This window comes from Antechinus flavipes, chromosome 1 (assembly GCF_016432865.1).
Source record: "Antechinus flavipes isolate AdamAnt ecotype Samford, QLD, Australia chromosome 1, AdamAnt_v2, whole genome shotgun sequence".
NCBI lineage: Eukaryota > Metazoa > Chordata > Mammalia > Dasyuromorphia > Dasyuridae > Antechinus > Antechinus flavipes.
Genome location: NC_067398.1, coordinates 707,356,012 through 707,383,494, shown reverse-complemented (window position 1 = coordinate 707,383,494; position 27,483 = coordinate 707,356,012). Strand labels below are relative to the sequence as shown.

At 38.6% G+C, this 27,483-nt stretch overlaps 1 protein-coding gene across 2 annotated transcripts in view; it reads right to left on the bottom strand.

Moving 5' to 3' along the window:
- The window catches only part of WSCD2 (WSC domain containing 2), a 148,520-nt gene that overhangs the window by 41,207 nt on the left and 79,830 nt on the right, over positions 1 to 27,483 (bottom strand). Inside the window, exon 3 of one of the 2 annotated variants that reach the window (XM_051972961.1) lies at positions 5,036 to 5,150. The exons of the other annotated variant lie outside the window; for it this stretch is intronic. Within the exon in view, the coding sequence (XP_051828921.1) occupies positions 5,036 to 5,150 (115 nt within the window). The remainder of the gene's footprint in view (positions 1 to 5,035; positions 5,151 to 27,483) is intronic. 2 annotated transcript variants of the gene reach the window in all.

The following is a 27,483-nucleotide window of genomic DNA, read 5'->3' as shown; positions in this document are numbered from 1 at the left end:
GGGGTCACATAGGGAATGAATTAGAGATTCAGGCTCCTCAGACTCTCAAATCCAGTGCCCTTTCCACCAAACAATTATCCTCTGGGTAGCATGCCAGCTGTTCTTGGTGCCTTATGGAAACGGCTAAGAGAAGCGCTAAATCTCCTTCTCCCCCTCCCCCTCCACCATCATTCTCTCTCAGGCGGCTGCCCCGGAATGGCATTGGGACTCCCTACTTGCTACAACTTCTCCCCTGGGCTTCCTCTCCAATGCCACCTGGAACCTGGCCCCACAGTGTGAGCCCTGAGCGGGTGATTTACTGGGCCGCAGCTGAAGGAAGCATCACTTTACAAGAAAAAAAGCCTCCTAGGTGTGATAGATCATAAGGCAAGAGGCAGCCCCATTACTTAGAGGCAGGAAGGATTGCGCCTTTGTTGGAGGTGAATTAGGAAATGATGGAGATTCTGTGGCTCTCCAGGGAGGAAAGCTGGGAGCTCGGGCACCAGGCAGGGCTGGGGAGTGACTCACTATGGGCAGATGGGGCCATCCTGCCTGACCCCGTGGAGTTTGACCTCGCAGGATAGAAGGAGGAAAGCTGCAGAGAGCACAGTATTGATGAGCTGGTGTAAGGAAAAATTTCCCAGAATTGGACGTGGGATAGACAAAAACTAGTGGAAAGATTGTGAAATGTGGAGTCAAAGGAACTGGATTTGGATCCTGCCTTTTCTGTTTACCCCTTGTAGGCCTGCCCAGAGTCTCTTTTTTTCTGGAAAAATGAGGGGGAAGGTGGACTAGCTGGCTTCTGAGGTCTTCTTCAGTTTTAAATCTATGACCCTATGATTCAGCCTCAGGAGGGAGAGGGTCCCTCATGAGAGATAAACCCAGACAGGATGACTGCTTGTCAGCAATTGTAGAGAAAGGGTTTTTATTCAGGAGCAAATTGGACTGAGAAGGAAGGATTGCTAAGGGCAGAGCATTGAACTTGGAGTTAGGAACTTGCCTGCTAGCTGTATGACCCTGGATAAGTTATTTAATTTCGCTGGGCCTCAGTTTTTTTCACTTGCAGAATGGGGATAATATTAGCTTCTATCTCACTGTATTATTGGGCAACTCAAAGGAGGTGATGGATACCAAGTGCTTTGGAAACCTTACATAATATAGTATACTATCTTTGAACTGGTATCTAAGTGTCCTGGGTTCAAATCTTGCCTGTGACCTCATTGATTGTGTGATACTGGACAAGTGATTAATTTCTGGTGGATCCAAACCTAAATGTCCCTCTGGAAGAAGCTCTTCATCTTTGAACCAGAGAAGGTAATTCTGGAAAAATTCAGAGTGACATTGGGGGAAGCAGAGACTTTACATAGACCTAATTTCATCCCAGAGGTTTAGATCTGGACTCTCAAAACTAGATCAGTGAAGTATCAAAGCAGAGAAAGCTGTCAAGAGAGGCGTCCTAGAATCTTAGAACAGAGAATGTCAGAGTTAGGAACAGGGAATGTCAGAGGTGGAAGGGGCCTTAGAACAGAGAATGTTAGTACTGGAAAATGGTTCAGAACAGAGGATGTCGAAGCTGGGAGAGATCTTAAAAGCGGGAAAGCTAGGGCTGGGAGAATCCTTAGAACAAGGAATGTCAGAGCTAAGAAGTACCTTAGAAAGGAGAATATCAGAGCTGGGAGATAACATAACACAGGGGACTTTAGAACATCGGAATTGGACCAGATTTTCAGGAGGGAAGGATCTTAGAATGTGAGAACTGAGAAGTCTTAGCCCAGAGGTCATAGAATGAGCCAGAGTGGTGCAGTGGAAAAAGAGCTCAAATTTTTTGGAGTATCTTCATGATTTCATTAATCCATGATTCTGGCTATTCTAAAATCCAGAGTACTCTATTTATTACCTGTATGGTTTTGGGCAAAAACATTTAATCTCATTTTCTTCATTTGTCCCCTAAGGGGATAGGGCCTTTATGATCCTAGAACTTAGAGTGTGAGAGGCTCACTACAGCTTTCCCAATTGACACATGGGAAAAGGCAAACCAAGAGAAAAATTGGTTTGCCCAAAGTGAGTGAAAGCTAGGAGAACACACTTTTGCTAATTTTTGGTTCAGAGTTTGAGTCATTCTCTCACCTTAACTAGAGGAAAAACCCAGAAGGGATCTGCCCAAAGTGACTGCTTTGAGGGGATCCCTTTTTTCTCCTCCCCAGGAGCCGGTGAGCCAGGTGCTCTCCAAGATCCCTCTGGGTTCTGTCTTTTGATCTAAGAAGCGGCCAGGGCTGCATGCTTAAATTCCTCCTCCAGAGCCTGCATTTAGAATGCTTCCTCTGACCCACCATCTTTTACATGTCCAGGGCTGCTGTCTTGAAAGACAATTCTTTCCCCTCAGTGAACTATTTTTAATCATGAATATCATTTTCATGTTGGATGAGAAAGCTGTGTCTAGCTAAGTGTCTACCTCTCCCTTGAAGGAAAATAAAGCCAGCAGAGAGATCCTTAAGCACCCACACACGCAGATACTCAAACGTCTCCACAGACGTTCAAGTGTCCCTACCACTCTCGTCCTTGGCACACTAATGCTTGGAAACACATTCGTTTCGTCCCTTTTACCTACCGCACAGGGCTGTGGTAAAGATCAAATGAATTAATACTTGGAAAGCCCTTAGCACAATGTCTGGCACACAGTAGGTACTTAATAAATGCTTGCTCCCTTCCTTTCTTTTTCATACATGCATTCACCTAGGCACAATCATATAGCCCCTAAAAACTTTCTTGGTCACCCACATAAGCTCAAATTCACACACATTGTCTTCTTACATCTATTTGCCCTCATCCACACACACCCTTGCTCATATGCTCCCCTATATTACATTCACATGCAAGCTTACATGCACATATTCATATTTTCCCACATACACCCAGTCCTTCCACACCTAAAAACATATGGGTGCCCTCAAACCCTCCTCCAAATACTCAAAAGCACCTGAGCACAGATCTTAACAAACACACACTCCTTGTAAAGCCTTCTCTAGCCCTTCTGTATTTACTGATTGATTCATTTCATCCAACTTGGAAGGTCCCAATTCTGAAAATCCCCATTCTAGCATTAAATGTGCCCTTTATAAATTGCTTTTTTATATGGCTTCAAATTCTCAACCCTGAAGAAAGAAGCTGAGGCTAATAACCAAAGCACAAGGCTGACCTTTGAAGTGTTTTGGAATAAGTAGTAAAAATTGAAGGAAAAATTCCCTCCATTTGCTTCCTGCTTAAACTACAGATTGTGTTCAATCGGTCAATCAATAAACATTTATTAAGCACCTACTATGTGCCAGGCATTGTCCTCAGTGCTGAGGCTACAGAGGCAAAAGACAGTCCCTGACGTTCTGGGGCTTTTAAACTGTTGGAGGAGACAACATGAAAGCAATATATACAAAGCAAGTGATCTGTGGGGTAAATAGGGAACCATAATACTGAGGGAAGGCATTAGAATTAAAAGAGATGGGCTATGGCTTCCTGTAGAAAGTAGGATTTTAGTTGGGCTTTAGTTGTGGTGGTCAGTGGGCTGGATTTGGATTTAAGACCTCCTTGAGCACAGAGTAGCTTTTTGATGATAGTCAATTCACTCTTAAGCCTCAGCTGTAAAATAGGGCTAATAGTACCTATTTCTGAGGTTGTTGTGAGGACAGAGACTTGGTTCTAGAAGGGATATGAGAGGTTAGGTTTAAGTCTTAAAAGATGAAGAAAGTGAAGTTCAATGAACTAATCCATGCAAAGTGCTTTGAAAAATTTTAAACCCCAATAGAAGTATTGACTGTTATTATTATTATTATACAGTTATCTACCACATAATCCTCCTTTGGCCTCCATCTTATTCCCTTCCCCCCCTCTTTCAACATCTCAGTCAAATTTAAGTCTCCATTTTTTTCATAAAAAGGTTAGAAATGGGCTCAGCAGATAACATCCATGACCCGAAAGATAAGAGTGATGTTGTGGAGAGAATATTGGACTTGGAGTCAACAAAACTTCAGAGGAAATCACATTCAGATGCTGATTAACTGTGTGACCTGAAGAAGTCACTTAACTTTTTGTGCCTCAGTTTCCTCGTAAAGTAAAAAAGTTGGACTTGATCTCTTAAGTCCCTTCCAAATCCAGATCTTGTCTCCCTACCAAAGAAGAAAGATCCAGAAAAGGCAAAAATTGGGAGATATGAGTTTTTTCCTGTATATGTAATAAATAATGATGATGGCAATGATAGCTAGGATTTCTATGACACTTTAAGAATTGCAAAGCCCTTTGTGTTTAATATTTTATTTGATTTTCACACAATCCCATGAGGTAGATGCTGTTATTATTTTCATCACCTCTTAATAGATGAGAAAATTGAGTCTGAGAGAGTTTAAGTGACCTGCCTGAAGTCACATAGTTGATAAATATTAAAGCCAGGATTCTAACCCGGTTTTCCGAATCCAAGACTCTCTGTCTACTGTGCCATGCTATCTCAAATGAGCCCAATTAGGGAGCTGGAGCAAGGCTCGAAATAACTAACTCATGCAGGGCTAGAAGTCCTCACTCTTGGGTCACTGCTCTGTTCATGGACCTACAGCCCAATGATAAGCACTTTCACTGGTAGGCTGAGTAAAGGGAGCCAAAGACCCTGCTGAGCCGATAGATTCAGTATCCAAAGGGAATTGTCCATTTTTTAATACATCTTGGCAAAAAGCCAGGAACTGGCTAATTATTATCTCAAGGCCTCATCTTCATAAATTTGCTATCATATTTGTAACTTTCATGGATTGGCTCACTCGCATCTGCTGGGGTTGCCAGGAGATCATCTGTTTTGAGTGTTTGCTGCTGGATGGTTCAGCAAGCTCCTTGAAGTCCTCGATTAACTTGCACGTACCCATACACTTCCTTTAAATCCCACATTTATACCTCCTACACCCCCACACTGCACAATCCAAGCCCCCCACAGACAGAAAGGCAAAGAGCACCAAGTTGGGGGGAAGTGGGCAGGGGATGGAAGGACATCATTAGGGGCAGCTGGGCTTGCGTCCCACCCTACCGCTCAGCACAGCTGTCCTGGCAACGGAAGACTGTCATCTTCTTGTAGTCAAAGAAGGATAATCCTCGGAGAGCCCGTCTGTTGGGGTTGTCCAAGTAGCAGCCGACGTATTTTGCTGGGGGGAGAAAAAACAGACCCAGCTGAAGATGAAGCTTAGTGGGAAAAGAAAAACTGCCAAGAACAATCCTGGCATTTGTATTGAGAGAGCCCAAAGAGAGATGGCTTTAGATGGAATAAGTGGACCCAGCTTGGACTCTGATACCTTATACTTGGATAATTTGGGATATCTTTGGGAAAGGCTCTCTTTCTAGGCCTCAGTTTCCTCATTGGTAAAAATGAGGAAGTTGGATGAAATGAATTCTAAGATTTTTTTTCCACCTCTAAATCTAGGCAAGACAGGACAATGGAAAGAGCATTGGTTTGGTGTCAGAGGAAATCAGAAGATTTGGGTTCACTCCACTACTTTCTATCTGTGTGACTTCATCTGTCCAATGATAAGGTTGAACTATATGGATGCTAAGGACCCTGGAAGATCAAAATCTGAATCTTCATTTTTACCTTGATGACACCTTTTCTGTCTAGTTAAGAAGTCCAAGACACAGAAGTAAGGCAGGACTGGCATCGTGGAGATGCCACGTGGAGGTTGGCAGTAATTGCTAGAATGGAAAGAAGCTTTAGACTTGGAATCAGAATGAAGTCCTGCCTTGATGTACAAGCACAGGCTAGATGAGAACTTGTTAAGTATGTCATTATGGGAAGTCCTTTCAGGTATTTTCCTGAAACATGTGTTTGATCATATCGCTCCCCTTCTTAGTAAATCTCAATAGCTTCCAATTATTTCTAGGATTCACAACCTGACTACAACTTACCTTTCCAGCCTTATTATACATTGTTCCCCTTTGTTTTCCATATAGCCAAATTAAACTAGCTCTTCTTACTCTCCCTCAAACATGGAAGTCCATTTCCAGACCCTAGACCTTTGCCCAGACAGTCCCCAATTTATAGAATCCATTTTCTCTTCATCTCTTAGAATTCCTGATCTTTGTTAAGATTCATCTCAAGTACCCAGCTACTGGAAACTATCCTAGATCCCCTCAAATCAGAGGTTCTTGATCTGGGGTCCTTGAACTTGTTTTAAAACTTTAAAAAAAACATGTATTTTAATAACTTTCAAAATAACTAGTTTCCTTTGCAATCCTATATATTGTGTTTTATGCATTTAGAAACATGATTCTTAGAAGGAGTCTGTGGGCTTCACCAGATTGCCAAAGAGGAGTCCATGGCACAAAGTGACAATTTTTGTTACAGGTACTAGTGTCTCTCAGGACCCTCTTCACTCAACTTCCACTGATTTTGCAGGCATTATATACGTTTATGTTTTCTTCCTGCTAGGAGATATAAACCCCTTAAGGAGCTTTGGCTTTTGTTTTTGGATTTCCAAAGACTAGCATTTGAAGCTCTTCCTAAGCCACCAGCTTCCACTGGACTCCCCTTCCCCCACTCTTTAATCAATCAAAACTGGCCTATTTGGCTATTCCTTAAGCATAATATTCCCATATATTATAATATTATTATTATTATATTCCATATATTATAATATTATTATATCCCATACCTGAAATTTTCTCTCTTCTCACTTCCACTCTTAATTTCCCTGGCTTCCTTTAAGACTTGGTTCAATATAATATTATTATTATTATTATATCCCATATATTATAATATTATTATATCCCATACCTGAAAGTTTCCCTCTTCTCACTTCCACTCTTAATTTCCCTGGCTTCCTTTAAGACTTGGTTCAATATAATATTATTATTATTATTATATCCCATATATTATAATATTATTATATCCCATACCTGAAAGTTTCTCTCTTCTCACTTCCACTCTTAATTTCCCTGGCTTCCTTTAAGACTTGGTTCAAACTCTACCTTCTGCATGAAGTCTACCTCCCTCTGTCAGAATACTTTCATTTTCTCTTGGTAACACAGTAGATAAGTCTGGTTCAGGAAGACCTGAATTCAAATATAGCCTCAGATACTTACTAGCTGGGTGACCTTTGGCAAGTCACTTAACCTTGTTTGCCTCAATTTCCTTATCTCTCAAATGAGCTGTAAAGGAAATGGTAAAGCACTCCAGTGTCTTTGCCAAGAAAACCCTAAATGGGGTCTTGAAAAGTTGGACATGGATGAATAATTCCTGAACTATAACAAAAGTTATTGATACATTGTCTCCCCTATTAGAACATTTGCTTCTTAAGAGCAGGGATTTAATATTTGCTTTTCTTTGTATCTCCAGTGCTTAGCATAATTTCTAGCACTTATTAAATACTTATCGACTGACTTATTGATGCTAAATGGCTGCCAAATTTCCTTCAGGATGAGATTCTGTGATTCTGGCTTTGCCACTTACTATCTAGGTGAGTTCAGACAGAATCTTTCTTCTTTCTGAGCTTTAGTTTATTCATCCACTAAATGGACAGCAAAACGCTCAAATTACCCATTTCATAGCATTATTGCAAAGAAAACCTTTGATGAACTATGCTACGATAGAAATAAAAGTTAACATATTGTTTTTATTATCAAAAATCAATCAACAAAATTGAGTGGATGCCCATCAGTTGGAGAATGGCTGAATAAGTTATGTTCTATATGTTCTTACATATTCTATAAGAAGTGATGAGCAGGCTGATTTTACAAAAAGCCTGGAGAGACTTATATGAACTAATGCTAAATGAAGTGAGCCAAGCCAAGAAAACACTGTATACAGTAACAAGATTTTATGATAATCAACTGTGATGGATTTGTCTCTTCTCTGAAATGTGGTGATTCAGGGAGATTCTGATAGACTTATGTTAGAGAGGGCCATCTGTATCCAGAAAAAGAACTATGGAGACTGAATGTGGATCAAAGCATAGTATTTTCATCTTTTGTTGTTGTTGCTGTTTGTTTGCTTGTTTCTTTTTTATTTCTTGTGGCTTTTCCCCCTTTTGATCTGATTTTTTTGCACAGCATGACAAATATGGAAATATAATTAGGAGAATTGCTATCTTGGGGAGGGGGAAGGTAAAGAAGGGAGGGAGAAAAATTCGGAATGTCAGATTCTGCAAAGGTGAATCTTGGAAAAATAAAATACTATTTCAAGAACTCAACCAATAAGTCCTTAGCAAGCAAATCCTGTGTCCCACGCACTGTGCTAGGGGAAGGAGATACAAATGCAAGGAATGAAACAATCTCTGCCCTTAGTGAGCTTATCTTCCGTGGGGGGAATATAGAGAGGTCTTTCCAGGGTAATTATAAGGTAGTTGGGAAAGGAGGGGATCAGCAGGCATGATGATCAAAGAAGTGTTCATATAGAAGGTTGTGCTGAGCTACTGGAGGAAGAGAAGGATTCTATGAAGTGGAGGTGAGCAGGGAATACATTGGGATTGGCCAACGTAAAGGCATAGAGATGAGACATGAACTACTTTGCATGTTGTTCAGTCCTTTCACTTATGTCCAACTCTTCATGACCCCATTTGGGCTTTTAGGCAGAGATACTGGAGTTGTTCGATATTTTCTTCTCTAGGTAATTTTACAGATGAGGAAACTGAGGCAAACAGAATTAAGTAACTTGCCCAGAGTCACACAGCTAGGAAGTATCTGAGGCTGGATTTAAACTCAGGAAGACACAACTCTCCAACTTCAGATTCTGCCCTCTATGCACTATGGTGCCACCTAGTGACCTCACAAAGTGCAGTCCTCCACTGTTCTTGAGGGACAGGAAAAAAAAAAAACATTATGTTTAGATTTTAGAATGGGATCTATAAGCTATTTCAGGAGTGACAATGATAGATCTGATTTCCCCCCCCCAAAAAAAAAAAAGTTCCAGAATGTTCTCCCAGGCCCAGATTTAATTCTATCCACAGAAGCAAAGAAATAGTGTCAAATGAGTTATTAGGAGTAAAATGATAAGACCTCTCTCACCTTCCCCAGGACACATTCCTCCTCACTACCTTTGTCTACTCCTAGGATTTTCTCTACCAATATCCAAGCAGCTATCAGCTTCAGCTCCTCCACAGCCAAACTGCCACTGAAGGAAGAGGTCTCTAGGAAATATTGCTAATCGATCAATCAGTAAACATTTATTAAACTTCCTACTATGTGTCAAGGACTCTGCTAAGAGTGAGGGCTACCTGGAAAGCATTGGCTAGCATGCTGGGCTGAGGAGTCAATATTTCTGGCACTTAACTGTGTGATGAAGAACAAGTCCCTTCATTTGTCTAAGCCTCAGTTTCTCCCTTTACAGGAAGGAGCTAGTCATATTTACTGTCACTATTATGAGATTTCTGAGAGAGTATGGATTGGAAAATATTTTATAAACTTTAAAGCATCATAATGTGTCATTTTTTTCAACAGGGCTATGCTTTGGCTCCCAGAGATGTTTTGTGGACAATGACTTGCTATTATTTTTCATGAATCAAGTCCTCTTACTCTAACTTAACATTTGTGAACAAATAGGACCCATCTCTCATTTCTTTCTGATCTTATATCCTAACTGAGCTCCCTTTCCCCCTTCTCTCTGATCTTTAGGGGAAAGAAGCATTCACATCGTCAGTCTTCGCAGGCTACACAGGCAAAACTCTCACATGTGCTGGTTCCTTCCTTTTATCTCCTGCATCATGGCCCATTGTCTTTCAGGAATCACTCCAGACAGGAACATCAAACAATGCTTGACTGACAGCCCTGTTCCTCCCAGGGGGCTCGAAGCAGACACATTCTGAAGCTATTAACAGGGCAGATCCAAAGAAGTCTGGGTTTGAGAGCTTTTCCTGTCCTCCTGGGCTATCACTGTGCCTCTTCTGTGGCACTCCTGTTTGGGACTAACCCTCTGCCATCAATTTCTCACTCTCATCTTTTAAACAGTGGTACAATTTGCAAGGGTTTATTTGATAATGATATTTTAAAGTATTGAGAACCCAGAGAGCATTGGAGTTGTAATAGACAGAATGGAGACCATCAGGGCTGGGGAGATCCTTAGAACAGAGAATGTCAGAAGTTAGAGGAACCTTAGAACGAGAAATGTCAAACATGAACAGTGTTAGAGCTGGGAGGAGCCTTTAGAACAAAGAATGTTAGAACTGAGAGGCAGCTTAGAACTTAGAAATGTCAGGATTGGAAGGGCCTTAGAACAAAGGATGTCAGAATTGAAGATCCTAAGAACACTGAATAATAGTACCTGAAGGTACCTTGAAACACAGATTTTTGAAGACTTTTCCTTCAGATATGCATATGAAATGTTATAGAGAAATCTAGCTTTCCCATATGTAATTCAGAATTGATCTTAAGTCACTAGATTGAAAAATGGCCAAGAAATCTAACAAGAAACATATAGAAGCTCCCCTTCCAGCCTAGTATATCACAAAAAGACAGCTAGAAGCTTTGAGCACGAGATAAAACATTCTGCCAAGAAAACCAGCTGGAGCTCAGGTGAATTGGCTGGAAGCCCACAGTAGTATACATATAGAAGAGCCTGGGAGGAGGAGAGGGAAAGGATGGGAGAGAGTTAGAGAAGCTGAGAAATGCCCAGGTTGGGAAGGATCCAAGGATAATGTAAACTCCAAAGAGAACCCTCACTGGCTCATGGTAGTATCCTCACCAAGCCAAGGACAGAAGTTCTGACCAGGGACATTGAAGCTAGCACTCTGAACACAAGTGAATCAAGAGAGATGGATTCTAATGTCAAGAGCCTAGGAAATCGATCTAAGGAAGTAGTAGGTCTTGATTACTCTCTGTAAAAGTGTAGGAAGAGAAATAACATGGTTGAGGTTAGATGTATTCCTAAGCTGAAGAACATACCAACCACTAGAAAGAAATATCATAGGTCCAGAGACACTCAAGAGATAAACTCAGAAGAGAGTGAGTCCACAGAAACTTAGCAAATTCCCAGAAGAAAAAAAATGAGTGTGGTCTCAAGAAATGTGAAGCAAGTGATAAAAAGTAAGATTTTAAATGAAATAGGAGCTCTGGAGGAAAGAGTTAGAATGAGAATGAATAGCTTAGAAAGTAGAAAACCTTGCTGATGTAATAATCCCTGAAAATTAGAAGAGACTTAAGAGGACTCAATAGGTCTATGAATCAACATGAAACGTTAGAATAAAATATAAAACGTTGCTTGGCAAGACAATCTAGGAGAGCTAATTTAGCAGTCATCAGACTTCCTGAAAATAATGACAAAAAAAAAAAAAAAAAAGCCTGGATGTTATCTTTCAAATTTTCCCAAAAGGAATTATGTTGATTTGCCAAAACAAGAGGGAAAAATGAAAATAAATAGATTCCATAAACTATCTCCTGGAGGGAAAAAAAAACTTAATTCTAAAACTCCAGAAGATCATAGTCAAAATTCAGAGTTTCCAGGCCAAAGAAAAATATTGTAAGAGTCAGGACCACACAAGACTTGGGAATATTACCTTATTGTAGAGGAAATCTTTGGATATGATATTCCAAAAGACAAATGATAAAGTTTACCTATATCCTATAAGACTGAGTATAATCCTGGGGATGGATAGTGATGTGGTTTGAAATAAAATGAGACTTTCCAGCACTTTTGATGAAAAAATAAAAACTGAGTCAGTATTTTGGTAAACATAGGAAACAAAAGTAACTAACTAAGTAAGGTAAACATATTTAAGCAGTATATTTGGAGGTGAAATCATTATATATATACATTTTAACAAAAGGAGAAAAGACTAGTATCCTTTCAAAGGTATAATGTCAAGAGCTAATGAGACAAATAATGAGATTGGGTTGATTTTTCTTCTGTTATGATAATTTTAAGAGAGGAAGAAAAACAAGAAGCATGAGGAAGAGAATAAAACTTCCAATACCTCCTCATTTGGAGGAGTGAAAAAATGAATATATAAATGTGAACCTCAGTCTTATATGAAGCAGATAAAGTCCACTTGTTATCTCTCATGCACCCAAAATTTGGTGTTGTAATTTGTTAAATTCAATAGGGGAAAAGGCAAGGATGGGGAAAAGTAAGATAAAAGTTTAAAAGAAAGAGTAGAATTGGAGACAGAATAGTCAAGCAAAAAAAAAAAAAAAACTTCATCTTCAGAGGAAGGATAGTGATGGGAGATTAAAAGAAAAGACAGAAAGTGTAAGAATCTGTGATCAAAGTCTTGATGAGGGAAGGAAGAGATGCAGTGAAGCAGAAACAGATCTTTTCAATTGTAGATTACTAGTGCTATTCACATTCTTCCTCTTTCACTAAATTCTTTTTTTTTCTGTAAAGAGGAAATGTATACAAGGAAATTATGGAACTAAACCCACAATTAACAACCAAAATCAGGAACATGAATGAGATGAACAAAAAAAAGTGGAAGATGATGGCAAAATGGATTAGAAAACATAATCCAATCAGATAATGTTTATAGGAAGCACATCGAAAGAAAGATTCACACAGAGTTAAGATGAGCTGGAACAAAATTTATTGTGCTTCAGAAAAACTAAGAAATAAAAGGGGCTAACAAACATGATCTCAAATAATTGAACAGTAAAAATAAAAGTGGTTAAAAGAGATAAACAGAAAAATTACATTATAATAAAGGAAATTATAAACTATAGAAATAATACTAATGTTATAAATAAATAAGATTGATCTGGTAACCACCTCTTGGGAGGGGGGGAAGTATATACGACACAACTTTAAAATATAATCTACATTATAAATATTTTCTCTATCACTTTTCAAAGCCTAGACAATTAACAAATAAATAAATCAAGCTCAGATTTGTAGCACTTGTTGATTTCAGAAATATAAAAGCTCACACTGAAAATTAATCATTTCTCTCAAGATCGTTCAAAATGGTTCCAACAAATCCCTAAAAATAGGTAAAGAATGACACCATATCTAATTATTTAATCACATTAATCAAATGACAGGGAGGAATACACAAAAATCTGGAACAGTTGGGGGCTTCCATGCACCCCCCTTAGACAGACAAATCTAACCAAAAAAAAGATAAACAAGAAAGATGATAAAATCTTGAAAGAACTTTAGAAAAGCTAGTTATAAGAGATATCTGGCAACTGCTGAATGGAAATCAAAAGTAACATACATATTTCTCCACTAATAAGGTATGTTGAAAAATTGGCCAGGTACTAGGGCACGAAGACTTCATTAGCAAATCCAGAAAAGCAGAGATATTAAACTCACCATTATTGGCCAGGTAACAGTAAAATGTAATTATTAGCAAAGGGCCTTTGAAAAAAATGATTCAAACTTAGATGAAGACCTAATGACTTAATCCTAAAGAACTGATATGTCAACAAACAAATCATGGAAATAATAGCTAACTTCACCAAAAAAAAAAAAAAAAGACAACAATGAAACAATATCAAATTTTGGAATCCAGCCAAATCGGTTCTCAGGGGAAAAAAAATCTATATTGCTACATGCTTTGATCACAAAAAAGAAATAAAAACTAGAAAAGCCAAAAGACCCCAAATAACTGCAAAATTTTGAAATGCTAAAAATTTGAGACCAATGAACCTGAAACAAACCAAAAAATGAAGTATTAAAAATAGGAACTGTTTTGAAAAACTTACAAAATAGGTAAACTATCAGCTAATCTGCTTTTTAAAAAAGAGGAAAATAAAAATTTTAAAAGAAGAATTTGCAACAAATGAAGAGGAAAAAAAGGAAATTACTAGAAACTCTTTTGCCCAATTAATACTAACAACAACAACTTTAACAAAATGGCTGAATATTTATAAAAATATAAAGTATCTATAGAGAGCAAGAAATGGAGAGTCAAAACAACAGAATCTTAGAAAAAGAAATAAAACAAGTTATTAAAATTTTCCCCAAAAGGGAAAAGTCAGGAATTGATGGATTACAAGTAAATTCTAATAAACATTCAAAGGACAGCCAATTCCAATATTACAAACTTGTTTACACAAATAGACAAAGAAAGCATTCAACCAAATTCTGATCTTGATAGCTAAGCCAGAGAAAATCAAAGAGAAAGAAAACAACATACCAACAAGGCAGCAGAAACCAAGCAACCACAAAAGTACCGATGCAAAAACATTGAATAAAATATTAGCAAAGAACCCACAGAAGAATATTCAAAAGATTATACATTATAATCAGGCTGAATTTATACAAAGAATGTAGATTTGGTTCAACATTAAGAAAACTATAAACATGAGACAATATTAATAACAAAGCAAATAAAAATCACATGTAAGAAAAAGCTTTTGAGAAAATATAATGCTCATTTCTATTTAAAAAAACAATCAAAGAGCATTGAAATAACCAAAACTTTCCTTAGTATAAAAAGTAGTATCTAACTAGAAATAAGAATTAGCATTATTCAAAAAAGAAAAAGATTAGAGAGCTTTCCAATGAGATATGGAGAGAAGTATGTGTATTCATTATTACTGCTATTATTTGATGTAGTCCAGAAATACTATAGCAATGAGACAAGGGAAAAAAACTGAGATAATAAATATAGATGAATAAGAAATAAAATGATTACCATTTGCATATTATATGGAACATGTTGAATACCATAGAGATAAAACGAATAATTAATTGAAACTGTAACTTCATCAAAATAACAACTATAAAATAAGCCCACACAAATCATTGTTTTTTTCATGTTACAAATATAGAGAAATTCCATTCTGCATAACTATACTACACATAAAATATTTGGTAGTCTCATCAATATATATTTAAAAATTACATGAATATAATTGCAAAACATTCTCTATAGAAATAAAGGCAAGTATAAATTACTGGATAAATATTAGCTGTTCATGGTTGAGTAAACCATGGTTGGGTATAAAAATGACAATCCCCACCTAAAATAATTTCCTTATTTGGTACCATAATAACCAACCTACCAATGGGTTACTTCTTAGAGAAAAGAGAAAAATAACAAAATTCATATGGAGTAAGTAAAAATACAGAATTTTAAGAGAAGAGAATAGAAAGGAAGGATAAAACTTTGAAGTAGTAAATCTCAAACTATACTATAAAGCAGTAATCATCAAAAGGGGTCAGATTAATTACACCAAGTCCAGAAATGAAAGAACACAATAGCATAATGTTTGATACATCAAAAGATGCCAATAACTAGAATTAGGACTCCACTTGACAAAAACTACTGGGCAGAATGAAAAGCATTCTACTGGAAATTAGTTTAGACTAGAATCTCATCTCATATACCTCAATAAACTCCAAAGCAAAAACAAATTAGAGAAATAAAGGAGTCAATTGGAGGAACAAGGGATGTCTATAAATTGGGGAAAGACTGAACAAATTAGAGCATATGCATGTATTATAATATTATTATACCAAAATGAATAATGAAAATGAAGGATTCAAAGAAATCTGGAAAGACTTATAAGAGATAATGCATAGTGAATTGAGCAGAACAAGAAAACAATTATATAATGACTATAACATTATAAATGTTCTGAGATAATATATCCCAATACTCAAATATGTTGACAAGTCAAATCATCAAAATAGGTCATAGGCAATGGGTGGTAGTGATAGAGTACTGGACCTGGAGTCAGGGAAACCTGAGTTCAAATACAGTCTCACACATTTACTAGCTGTGTGATCCTGGGAATCATTTAACTTCTATTTATCTCAGTTTCCTCTAGTATAAAATGGGGATAATAATAGCATCTACCTTGAAGATTGTTGTAAGATTAAAAATGAGATAATATTAGCTAAAAGTGCTTAGCACAATGCCTATCATATAGTAGGTACTATATAAATTCTTATTCCTTTCCTAAAATATCATGTCCACTTAGAAATTTCAATACCTCTGTGGGAACATATTTTCTGGTGCTTTAGTTCAAGAGCCACCACCAATATTTTTCCCATTATAATTAGCAGTTGAGAATCATTTGGTCAACTAAACTTAAATAGCTTCTAAAAGATATTTATTAAAATGACATAGTTGATATTTTCTTAAAAGTGTGTACAGTACATATACACACAAGTCCAAACAGAGTCAGGGGAAAAGATAGCTCCTGGCTCTCAGTTACTCTTCTCCCTTTTGTGAAGTACTCAAGAACATTCTTCTTGTGTGTATTGTATGCAACTTCACTGTTGAGCTCTTTCTAGAGCTATGAATCTATGTCTGGTCTAACCATCAGTCATTTCAGGGATGTTGCAAAGATACCCTTGGGAAGATGAATCCTTCAGACCTCTGAAACTTGAACCATTTTTCTCTGGCAAAAACAGAAGATGGAGTGGGAAGAAAATCAGGGACAAAGTCCAACTGATTAATCCTTCTTCTCCCCTAACCCCCTACCCCACCAAAGTCATTCCTTGAGGAGAGAGTAATGAAAATGCATTCTCTTATTTAACTATTTGCTAGAATATGGATCTCAGCCAGATGCTCAAATCATTTGGGTTTTGAACTGGTCTTCTATTTTATATATAACCTACAGGGTGTTTTCTCAAACAATTGGAAAACTCTGTTAATACCACTCTTAGTCATACAAAGACATTTATAACATGCTCTAAAGTATCTGATTGATTAGTATTTAATTGATTAATTGATAAGTATCAGGATACATTCTTGCTTATTTTAGGTGGGATGAGGGTAATCGTTTAGAGTCCATCAGACATTTTTTCCCTTACATAGAGCAAAATAATAATTGAAAGTCTTAAGAAGAATTCCTTCCATGGGTGGAGTCAAGATGGTGAGCAAAGAAAGAAAGTTGCTCATGCTTTCCCAGGTTCTCTTAAGAACCACATGAAACCAAACCTCTGAACAGAGTCTGATGGAATGAAACCATTCTCTAACTTAAAATAGACTGGAAGAAAGGTCAGTATTACTGGGGTGATAGGGATATTCAGCCCAGCTCAGAAGGAGTCCAGGAAAGACAGTGAAAAGTTCTTAATCAGAGCAGATTAGTAATTTAGTAGTGGAGCAGACCAGTGGGGCAGTCTCCAGTTCCATCTCAAAGGTAAATTCTGAGAAACCCAGGTTGTTCTGGGAAAGAGTATGTACCCCTTATTGTGAGCAAGACACCCAACACAAAGGGCCCCTGTGCTCATAGCCAAGGCCCAGAACTGCACAGGAAGCTTAGGACAGTGCTCCCTTTAGCACAGGAGCAGAATTCAGCCATAAAAGGTACAAAAAAGGAAATTTTCCAAGAGAAGAAAAGAAAAATGAGCAAAAAATAGAAAAGAATCTCAACCACAGAAAGCTACTATAGTGACAGGAAGACCAAAACACCAACTCAGATGAGGACAAAATGTTCATAGAGGAAATCTCAAAGGGTTCTATGAATTGGTCTCAAGTCTAAAGAGGCTTCTTGGAAGTGCTCATAAAATATTGTAAAGGACAAACAAGAGAGGTAGAAGAAAAAAATGAGAAAAAAAAAAGATGAGAGGTATGCAAGAGAGTCAATAGCTTGGAAAAAGGAAAGACAAAAATTGATTGAAGAAATTAGTTCCTGTATAAGTACCGCGCGCTAACCGATTGCGCCACTGGAGCTCCTACAGAAATTAATTCCTTAAAAAACACGATAGGCCAAATGCAAAAAAAAAAAAAAATCCACCGAAAAAACCCTTGAAAAGTAGAATTACTTAAAAGAAATATAAAAGCTTCCTGAAAAAAAAATCATACATTAAAAACTAGAACAGGGCAAATGAAAGCTAATGACTCCATAAAATATCAAGCATCAGTCAAATAAAATAAAAAGAATGAAAAAATGGAAGAAAATGCAAAATACCTCCAGCCAACCTGAAAAATAGATCCAGGCTAGACTATTTTAAAATTATTGATCTATGACCAAAAAAGGCCATGGCCATGACCAAAAAAAGAGCCTGGATAGATTCTTCAAGAGATCATCAAGGAAAACTGCCCTGATATATCAGAAGCAGAAGGGCAACTAATCATAGAAAGCACCCACTGATCACTCTGGAAAGACAATCCACAAGGAAAGACTTAAGAACTGATGGATGCCAGGACCAACCTCAACTTTTGAGATCTGATGAGGAAGCATTATCTCATTTTTTAGAGGGATATGAATGAGACATACTTTTAGTTCATGTCAGTGTATGAATTTGCCTCATTTGGATATACTAGTGTTTTAAGGGAAGTGGAGAAGGCATAAAAGGAGGGTGAGCAGAGAGAGGCAGTTTGAAATGGCAAGGCCAAAAAAAGGAAGGAAGAAAAGTGTCAATGAAGCATTTTGTTAAATGTACAGAAATGATCAGAAGAAGATTCAGAAGATAGTCGGGTGAAATGGCTTTGGAACAAAATGCTGAATTGAGCATATTCTTAAAAAAAAAAAACAAGTAGTAGTAGCGTGGTTTCATATTCAATTCTCTTTTTCTGTTCTTCTTTTAAATATAGAAACATTTAAGTTTGGTGATGGTTATCGAGCCCTAAATAAAAAGGTTTTTTTAAGTTGTAAAAAAAGAAACTCTCTACTCTACCTCCAAAAAATAAAATAAAATAATATCAGAACTGGGATTTTAGAGCTTAGAATGTCAGATCTGGAAAGAAGCTCAGAGAGATTGTGAGAGCTTGGAGGGACTTGAGAACAAATGACAGAGAATAGAGGGATGTAGAAAGTTGAAGTTGGAAAGACCTTTGAGGGTAGAATGTGGACATTCATAGGGTCTTAGAAAGCAACCAATAGTATATTAGGCTTGAAAGGAAACTCAGAACATGGCATGGCAGAGCTGAAAGGAACCTTAGTCAATAATGATGATTTTTAAAATAGGGAGGAGCTAGAGAACAGACACTATCAGAACTGGAAGAGCCCTTCCAACTCAAGCACAGCAGATCTGGATAGCCTTATAATATGAATGGCATAGAATATTAAAACATGCAAAGTGCTAGAAGGACTCTTCTAGAATGTTAGGGTACAAAGAGATGGAGATCATGACTAAACCTGTGATTCACTGATGTGGGTACTCCAGAGGAAGAAATCCTATTTACTAACATCGACAACTTAGAAAATACCTAATGTAGTGAGGAGCTAAGTATCCTGCCCTGGGGAATATACTCAATTTGGATCAGAGGAAGAAACCAAAGGGCTTTTAGAAAACAGGACACAGCTTGTTAAAAGGAGAGACAGACAGACAGACAGACAGACACATACACACACACACACACACACACACACACACACACACACACACACAGAAAGACACATAGAGAGAGACAGACAGAAAGAAAGAGAGACAGAGAAACAGAGACAGAGAGAGAGACAGACAGAGAGAGAGAGAGAGAGAGAGACAGATAAACACAGAGACAGAGAGATAGGCACACACAAAGAAACAGAAACAGAGGAGGAGGAAGAGGAGGAGGAGGAGGAGAAAAAGAAGAAGAAGACAAACAAGAAGAAGAACAACAATAAGAACAAGAAGGAGGAGGAGGAGGAGGAGAGGGAAATGGAGGAGAGAGAGAGACAGAGAAAGGAGAGGGGAGAAGAAGGAGACAGAGCTTAGAACATAAAACACAGAATCTTAGAGCTGGAAGGGACCTACAACATAGAGTATTTCAAAAATGAAAGGTGAGAATCCTAAAAAAAATTACAAGAAACAATTCACAACTTTAGCAAAGTTGCAGGATACAAAATAAATCCACATAAATCATCAGTATTTCTACATGTTACCAACAAAGTCCAGCAGCAAGAGATACAAAGAAATTCCATTGAAAATAACTGTAGGTAATACAAAATATTTGGGAGTTTACCTGCCAAGACAAAGTCAGGAACTATATGAGCATGGTTATAAAACACTTTCTACATAAATAAAGTCAGATCTAAACAATTGGAAGAATATCAAGTGCTCATGGGAAGGCTGAGCTAATATAATAAAAATGACTTTGCTAACTAAATTAATCTACTTATTTAGTGCCATACCAATCAAACTACTTTACAGAGCTAGAAAAAATAATAACCAAGTTCATCTGGAAGAACAAAAGGTCAACATTTCAATGGCTTTAATGAAAAAAAATACAAATTAAGATGGCCTAGTTCTACCAGACCTAAAACTGTATTATAAAGCAGCAGTCATCAAAAACACTTGGTAGAAATAGAGTAGTTGATCAATGGAATAGGTTAGGTGTCCAAGACACAATAGCCAATGACTATAGTAATCTAGTGTCTGATAAACTCAAAGTTCCCAGTTTCTGGGATAATAATTCACTATTTGACAAAAATTGCTGGGAAAATTGGAAATTAGTAGGGCAGAAATTAGGCATTGATGAACACCTAGCATCCTATAGCAAGATAAGATCAAAATAGGTTCAGAATGATACAAAAAAAAAAAAATAAGAATGATACTACCTACATCCAGAAAAAGAACTAAGGAGACTGAATATAAATCAACACATGCTATGTTCAATTTTTTCCCTGTGATTTTAACTTTCCCAAGGTTTTTCCCTTTTGCTCTGATTTTTCTCTCCCAACATGATTCATAAAGTAATGTGTTTAAGAAAGGAAGGAAGGAAGGAAGAAAAAGAAAGAAAGATCAAGAGAGAGAGAAAGGGAAAAAGGAAGAAAAAAAGGAAGAAAGAAAGAAAGAAAGAAAGAGAGAGAAGGAGGGAGGGAGGGAGGAAGGAAGGAAGTAAAAAAATTAGAAGAACAAAAGTTAGTCTACCTCTCAGATCTGTGGAAAAAGACAGAATTTATGGCCAAAGAAGAACTAGAGTACAGCATGAAATGAAAAATGGGTAATTTTGATTATATTAAGTTAAAAAAAATTTGTACCAGCAAAACCAAGGTAGATAAGATTAGAAGGGAAGCAAAAAATTGGGAAAAATTTTTTACATTCAAGGGTTCTGATAAAAACTTCATTTCTGAAATATATAGAGAATTGACTCAAATTTGTGAAAAATACAAGCCATTCTCCAATCAATAAATGGTCAAAGTATATGAACAATTTTCATATGAAGAAATTAAAACCATTTCTAGTCAAATACCCTAAATCACTATTGATCAGAGAAATGCAAATTAATACAACTCTGAGGTTGTCTACATACCTCTCAGATTGGCTAAGATGACAGGAAAGAATAATGATAAATAGTGGAGGGGATGTAGGAAAACTGGGACATTAATACATTGTCGGTGGAATTGTGAACTGATCCAAACATTCCAGAGAGCAATTTGGAACTATATCTATAGGCTACAGGCTATCAAACTATGTATAGCCTTTGATCCAGCAGTATCTCTATTGGGCCTATAAATCCAAAGTAATCATAAAAAAGGGAAAAGGGCCCACATATGCAAAAATATTTGTAGCATTATTTATGGGAGGAAAGAACTGGAAAACTGAGTGGATGCCCATCAATTGGAGAATGAATAAGTTATGGTGTATATGAATATTATAGAATATTATTGTCCCATAAGAAACAATCAATAAGATGATTTCAGAGAGGCCTAGAGAGACTTACATGAACTTATGCTAAATAAAATGAGTAGAACCAAGAGAACATTGTACACAGCAACAAGAAGATTATGTGATGAGCAACTCCAATGGACGTGGTTCTTTTCAACAGAGAAGTGATACAGGCCAATTAGAGTGGACCTATGATGGAGAAAGCCATCTGCACTCAGAGAGAGAACTATGGGTACTGAATGTGAATCACAACATAATATTTTTCGCTTTTGTTGTTGTTTGCTTGCTTTTTTTCTTTCTAATTTTTCCCTTTTTGATCTGATTTTTCTTGTGCAATATGGTAAATGTGAAAATATATCTAGAAGAACTGTATATGTTTAACATATATTGGATTACTTGCTTTGTAGGGAAGGGGGTGGGGAGGAGAAAGGGAGAAAAATTTGGAACACAAGATTTTGCAAGGGTGAATGCTGAAAGCTATGTTTCCACATATATTGAAAATAAAAAGCTATTATTAAAAAAAAAAAAAAGAACAGGAGAATAGGGCCAAGCAATTTTAGACAGCTTGCTGCTAGTATCAGCACCAAGCTCTTGACCAATGATTAGCAAGGAACTGCCAAAAATTTAGCTAAAACGCTTGCAGAAGCCAGCACCCAAATCTTTCATAAACCAGAATTTCTTAGGAATAAGGGGAATACTGACCTAAAAATGGACAAAAGGAGGATATTGTGTATTGAGACTTCAGGGACATAGCAGTTGTGAATTTCACAGTCTGTTAGCTCAGCCACAGGGCAAATCAAGTAAGCTGCTTAAAATCCTGAAATATCCAAAGAAACTGGGTTGTGGATTCATTTACTAGGCCAGAAGCCAGAAATTGGGTTCTGATCTGGACTCAGCCATGCTGTGTCACCCTGGACCTCAGTTAACTCATCTGGAAGATGGGTTACAATAAACTGTAGGGTACTTCATATCTATGACTTCCTCTGGAATAAGGTTTCTTCAAGCTTGGACCTTCTCAGTCCCTTCCCTTAATGCTCTATGTTATAAAGATCTTCCCAGCTCTGCCATTAGTAGCAGCAAAAATACCATATTTGTAAAGTGATTTGAGATTTGCAAAGTCTCATTTATCTTCCCAATAATCCTGGAAGGCAGGGTCTATTATTATCCCCATTTTCCTGATGAGGAAACTAAGATATGGCCCAAGGTTTCACAGTAAGAATCTGAAGCAAGATTCAAGCATTCTTGGTTCTATCATCCTTTTTAGTTCTAAAGTTGTCTGGCTTAAGGGACTCCCCAGCTTTGTTCCTTCCCAGGTATCTGTTCCATACTATTTCAGTTCTAAAGCTCTTCTGAATTCTGACCTTCCCTTCCCTCCCCTCCCAGCTTTAACATCCCATGTTGGATGGAAGTTATGTAAGAAAAAGTCATAGAAGTCAGAAATGCTAGTTAAAAAGGAAAGGGAATGCTTATTAAGCACCAACTATATGCAGGCACTGTTCTGAACATTTTATAGATGTCACTGAAGGATAACAAAAGCCACGTTATCCATACCAAAGCCACAAGGAAGGTCTTAGAAGAGGGGATGTCAGGGCTGGGAGGGGCCTTAGAATGGGGACGTCAGAACTGGGAGGGGCCTTAGAATAGGGGATGTCAGAATTGGGAGGGGCTTAGAACAGGGGATGTCAGAGCTAGGAAGACCTTAGAAGAGGGAATGTCAGAGCTGGGAGGGGCCTTAGAATAGGGGATATCAGAACTGGGAGGGAGCTTAGAACAGAGGATGTCAGAGCTGGGAGGGGCTTAGAACAGGGGATGTCAGAGTTAGGAGGAACATTAGAACAGGGAATGAATGTCAGGGTTGGAGGGAATCTCAGAATAAGGAATGTCAAAACTGCGAGGGGCCTTAGAAGAGGGAATGTCAGAGCTGGGAGAGGTTTTAAGGATAATCAAGTTCAACTCATTAACTTACAGAAGGGGACACTGAGACCCAGGTCACATATGGAGTCAGTGACAAAAGGCAGCACCAGAACCCTGAAGTGCTGAGTCCTTGCCCAGTGTCCTTTCCTTCCTCTATTCTGTCCCCTCCCATCTAAGCTCACACCCATCTGAAAGGAGGTGCCCTTCTTCCTAAAGATTATCAATTAGGAGAGCTGGGTTAGGAATCAGGCGACTGTTTTGAAAACTAACCCTTTGCTTGTGTCCCTTTAGCCAAGCAGAGCCTTTGAATCTCAGTTTCTTTCTTTGTAAAATGGGAAAGTTGGACGGGACGGCATCTGTGAGCTCTTCCAATTCTTGATCCTGTGGAATCCATCTGCCTTTTTCTCTCTGGCCCTATCCACCAGAGCTGGGCAAAGACCAGCCGTCTGTACCAGCTTAATGCCTCTTTCTAATGAAGACTTCCTCTTTCTGGAGGGTCGAGAAGAAAAAGGGAATGATTGAGAGAAATGTCAGGCCAGTCCCTCTACCCACTCCATAGTCATAGCTCATTGCTTCCAATTATTTTCAGCATAACTTGGCATTTCCACTGTGCTGAGCCGGTTTCAGGTCAGCTCATCTTGTCCGTGATAAATCTAAGTGATATGGGACCAAAAGAGGTATTTCCCCAGGGCCAGTGACTGCTGTGTGTTCTCCCCAGAATGAAACTCTCAACACATATAGGCTACAACACATCTGGATGACATCTGGAACAGTTGAGAAAAAAAGGAGGAAATAAAACATGAGTCCAGTGAGAATGGAAGGAAGTGTCTGAGAAGTCAGATGCTGAAATCTAGAACACTGGACCCAGGATCCCAAGATTCAAATGGAATGGATGGCTTGCCTCAGCGTATATTCTGAGCGCCATATTGTAGGAAGTGTATCAATCAATTGGAGAGAGTCCGGGATTGGGAAGATCTAGGCATGTCACGTGACTTAGAGAAGAAAAGGCAGGACAAGGACTCTCCGTGATCAAGAGTGGGTCCAAGGTCAGGAAGCTACAGGTCAGGATGGTGAAGAAGAATAAGCAGGTCTCTGAGGTGAAGATAAACCAGATTCACAAGTGACTCAAAGTTAGCGCCTCTGAATCATTAGGTTTGGGTTTGAATTCTGCCTTTGGGTGATCTTGTGAGGGATGTTAATATCTGCACTGCTCTTTTGGGTGACTGAGAAGAATCACTTATGTCACTCCTTTGCTCAGGAAGCTTCTGTGGCTCCTTACTGCCTCACTTTGGTATTAATGCCCTTCAACAGGCATTAATTAACTTAATTAATTAAATTTCCCCTTTAATTAATTTTGAGATTAATTTCACATTTCTCCTTTTCATGCACTCTATGTCTCAACCAATTGTCCTTGTGTTCTTTGCGCACATCATTTCTCCCTCCCCTTTGCCTAGGACAGGTAGTCCATCATTCCTACCTAAGATGCTCTCCCTTTCCGTGACATCACTTATAGTAATTCAGACTTCCCTTTAAGGCTCAGCCCAAGAGACTTGAATCCCCCAAATTTTCAATGCTCTTTCCCCAGCCCCTTCAAAATTTTATATCTAAATTGAACATGCTGTTCCCCTCTTCTACTTCCCAATGGAAGGTGAGCTTCAATTCAGTTTTTAATTTTTGCATTTCCAAAATTTAATGTTGTTCCTGGCACACAATAGGTGCCTAATAAATGCTTCTTAATAGAATGCAATTTAATATTGGCTCAATTTTGAAATCTCTGTGCCTCGTTACTTCTCTGCCAAACTTATTCTAGTTGCATGGCTCTCCTCGCAGGTGATGTTGAGATTTCTTGATCTCTGATAGAAAAAGCAATCCAGCCAAAGATAGTCTGGCCTTTGTTCTGTGACTCATAGTGGACATGAAAAGCTCCATTTTGCTCTTCATGATCCAAGCCTTCCATTCTGGCCATCCTAGAATGGCATACCTAAGGGATATGACCTCTACAGAGGGCCTGGGTTCTTGCCATGGTGCCATCTTCCCGACTGTTCTCACCAACTCGGCTTCCTCCGTAAGAGGCTTGGCTCTCCACTGGGAGCCCATGCTGGTTAATTGCTGGGTTGATGAAGAGCATGATTAAGGAATTTCTCCAGGCTGAGATGGTTTATGGAGCGGGTGGCAGCTTAGCAGTCCCTCTTCATCTTGTCTCCCTGTGGTGGCCAGCGCAACCCCAGGCGTCTTTCCTGCAGAGCACCCCAGCCTCCCCGGCACCCCGGGATCCAAAGTTCTCCCCATTTAAAGGCCGCTGAAGGCTGTTAAGCTGTTAAGTAGAGCCTGACCCCCTCTGGGCGCAGGGGTAGTAGGGAAAACCAAGTGCATGCTGCATTGGGTCAGGAATTCATCTCATTATGACTCACATTAATCGAATATGTTGGTTTCGGTTGCTGAGCTCTGAATAAGTTAATCAAGGACAGATTGGATGGATGGCTCCTGATTCGACAGGCAGCCCCGTTGGGTGTGGGGGTAGGGGCTGGGTTTCCCATTTCCTTTTCTTTCTCGTCCCTTTTTTGCTCTTGAAACAGTGTAGCCTAATGGATAGAGTGCTGGACTTGAGGTCAAGAGAACTCATGGAATTTGAGCATTTGTAGGGTCAACTCTCCAAAAGAAATCTCCACTCTAACATCCAACTTCCAATAGCGATCCTGCCTCTTGTTTGAAGACCTCCAGTGATGGAGAGCTCACCACCTGTTCAGGCAGCTCCCAAGTTTTTTCCTGATATTAAGTCTATATTTGATTCTTGTTGCTTCCATACATAAAAATCATGGCATCTAACCTTGCCTTTGGGGCCAAGGAGAACAAATCTGAAGTCTCTTCCACAGGATAGTCCCTCAAATACCTGAAGAAAGCCAGATTTAAAATGGCCAGTTCCTAAGAGAACACAGACTTAAGGCATCCTTCAGGCTGCCTTCTTCTAGAAACTCTGGTTTATCTCTGTCCTGTTTAAACCATGGTGGCCCACTAGAGATGAGGTCTAAGGAGATCCAGACCCAAGGAGATTATTAGCTCTCAATTCTTGGGGATTCTTCCTTATGAAGTTCAGAAGATCCAGACTCAGATGTGCTCTCTGACATTTACTAGCTGAATGATCCCAAGCAATTCCCTGGATATCCCTTAGCCTCAATTTCCTTGTCTCTAAAATGGGTTGAATAGGGAGTTGCTAGGTGGTGCAGCAGGTAGAACACCAGTGTCTTGAGTTCAACTGTGACCAGACACTTTATACTTCCTAGCTGTGTGACTCTGGATAAGTCACTTATTCCCAACTGCCACACAACAAATTAATTAATTAAAAATGGGGTGAGTAATTGCCCCTATCTCATAGGATTGTTTATGTGAAGAAATTACAAGTTATAAAGCACCACACAAATTTCAACTATTGTTTTTCCTTCCTTCCTTCTTTCTGTCTCTTACTTTTTTCCCCTTCTTTCCTCCCTCCATTCCCTTCTTCCTTTCCTTCTTCCCTCCTTCTTTTCTTGATTTTCCTCTTCCTTCTTCCTTCCTCCCTTCCTTCTGTTCTTCTCCCCCTCCTTTCTTTGTTTTTCTTTTTTCCTTCTTCCCTCCTCCCTTCTTCCTTCTCTTCTTTCCTTCCCCTTCTTCCTTCCTTCCTTTCTTTCTTCCTTCTTTTCTTCCTCTCTCTGTCCTTCCCTTCTTTCCCTCCTTTTTCCTTCTAAATGGAGAAAGAAACAAGCCTGAATACTCCTGAATGGTTTTTGTAAAGTGCTTTGTAGGTATCCATTAGTGCTAGGCATTGTGCTAAGTAAGTACTTTACAATTATTTCCTCAAAGGGTGAAAATAATAGAATTTCTAATGATCAGAATAATGGGATCTTAGAAGTGGAAGAGAATTTGGAAGCCATCTGGACCCATCCAACCCCCAGCCTCTGCCCAGCTACCTCAGTTTGCCGAAGCCCCTGAGGAGGAAGGAAATCTGTCAGAGACTATTGAGCGAGAAAGTACTTGGAGGATTTGGACTTCCAAGCCTTCAGTCCTTGGCTCTTGGCTCTTGGATCTTGACTCTCTCCACTCTGCCTCTTCTAATGAGTGGGCAACCGCACTTTAGCCTCCATGTCCCCAGGCTGGAGTCAGAAAGACAGCTTCCCTTCTGA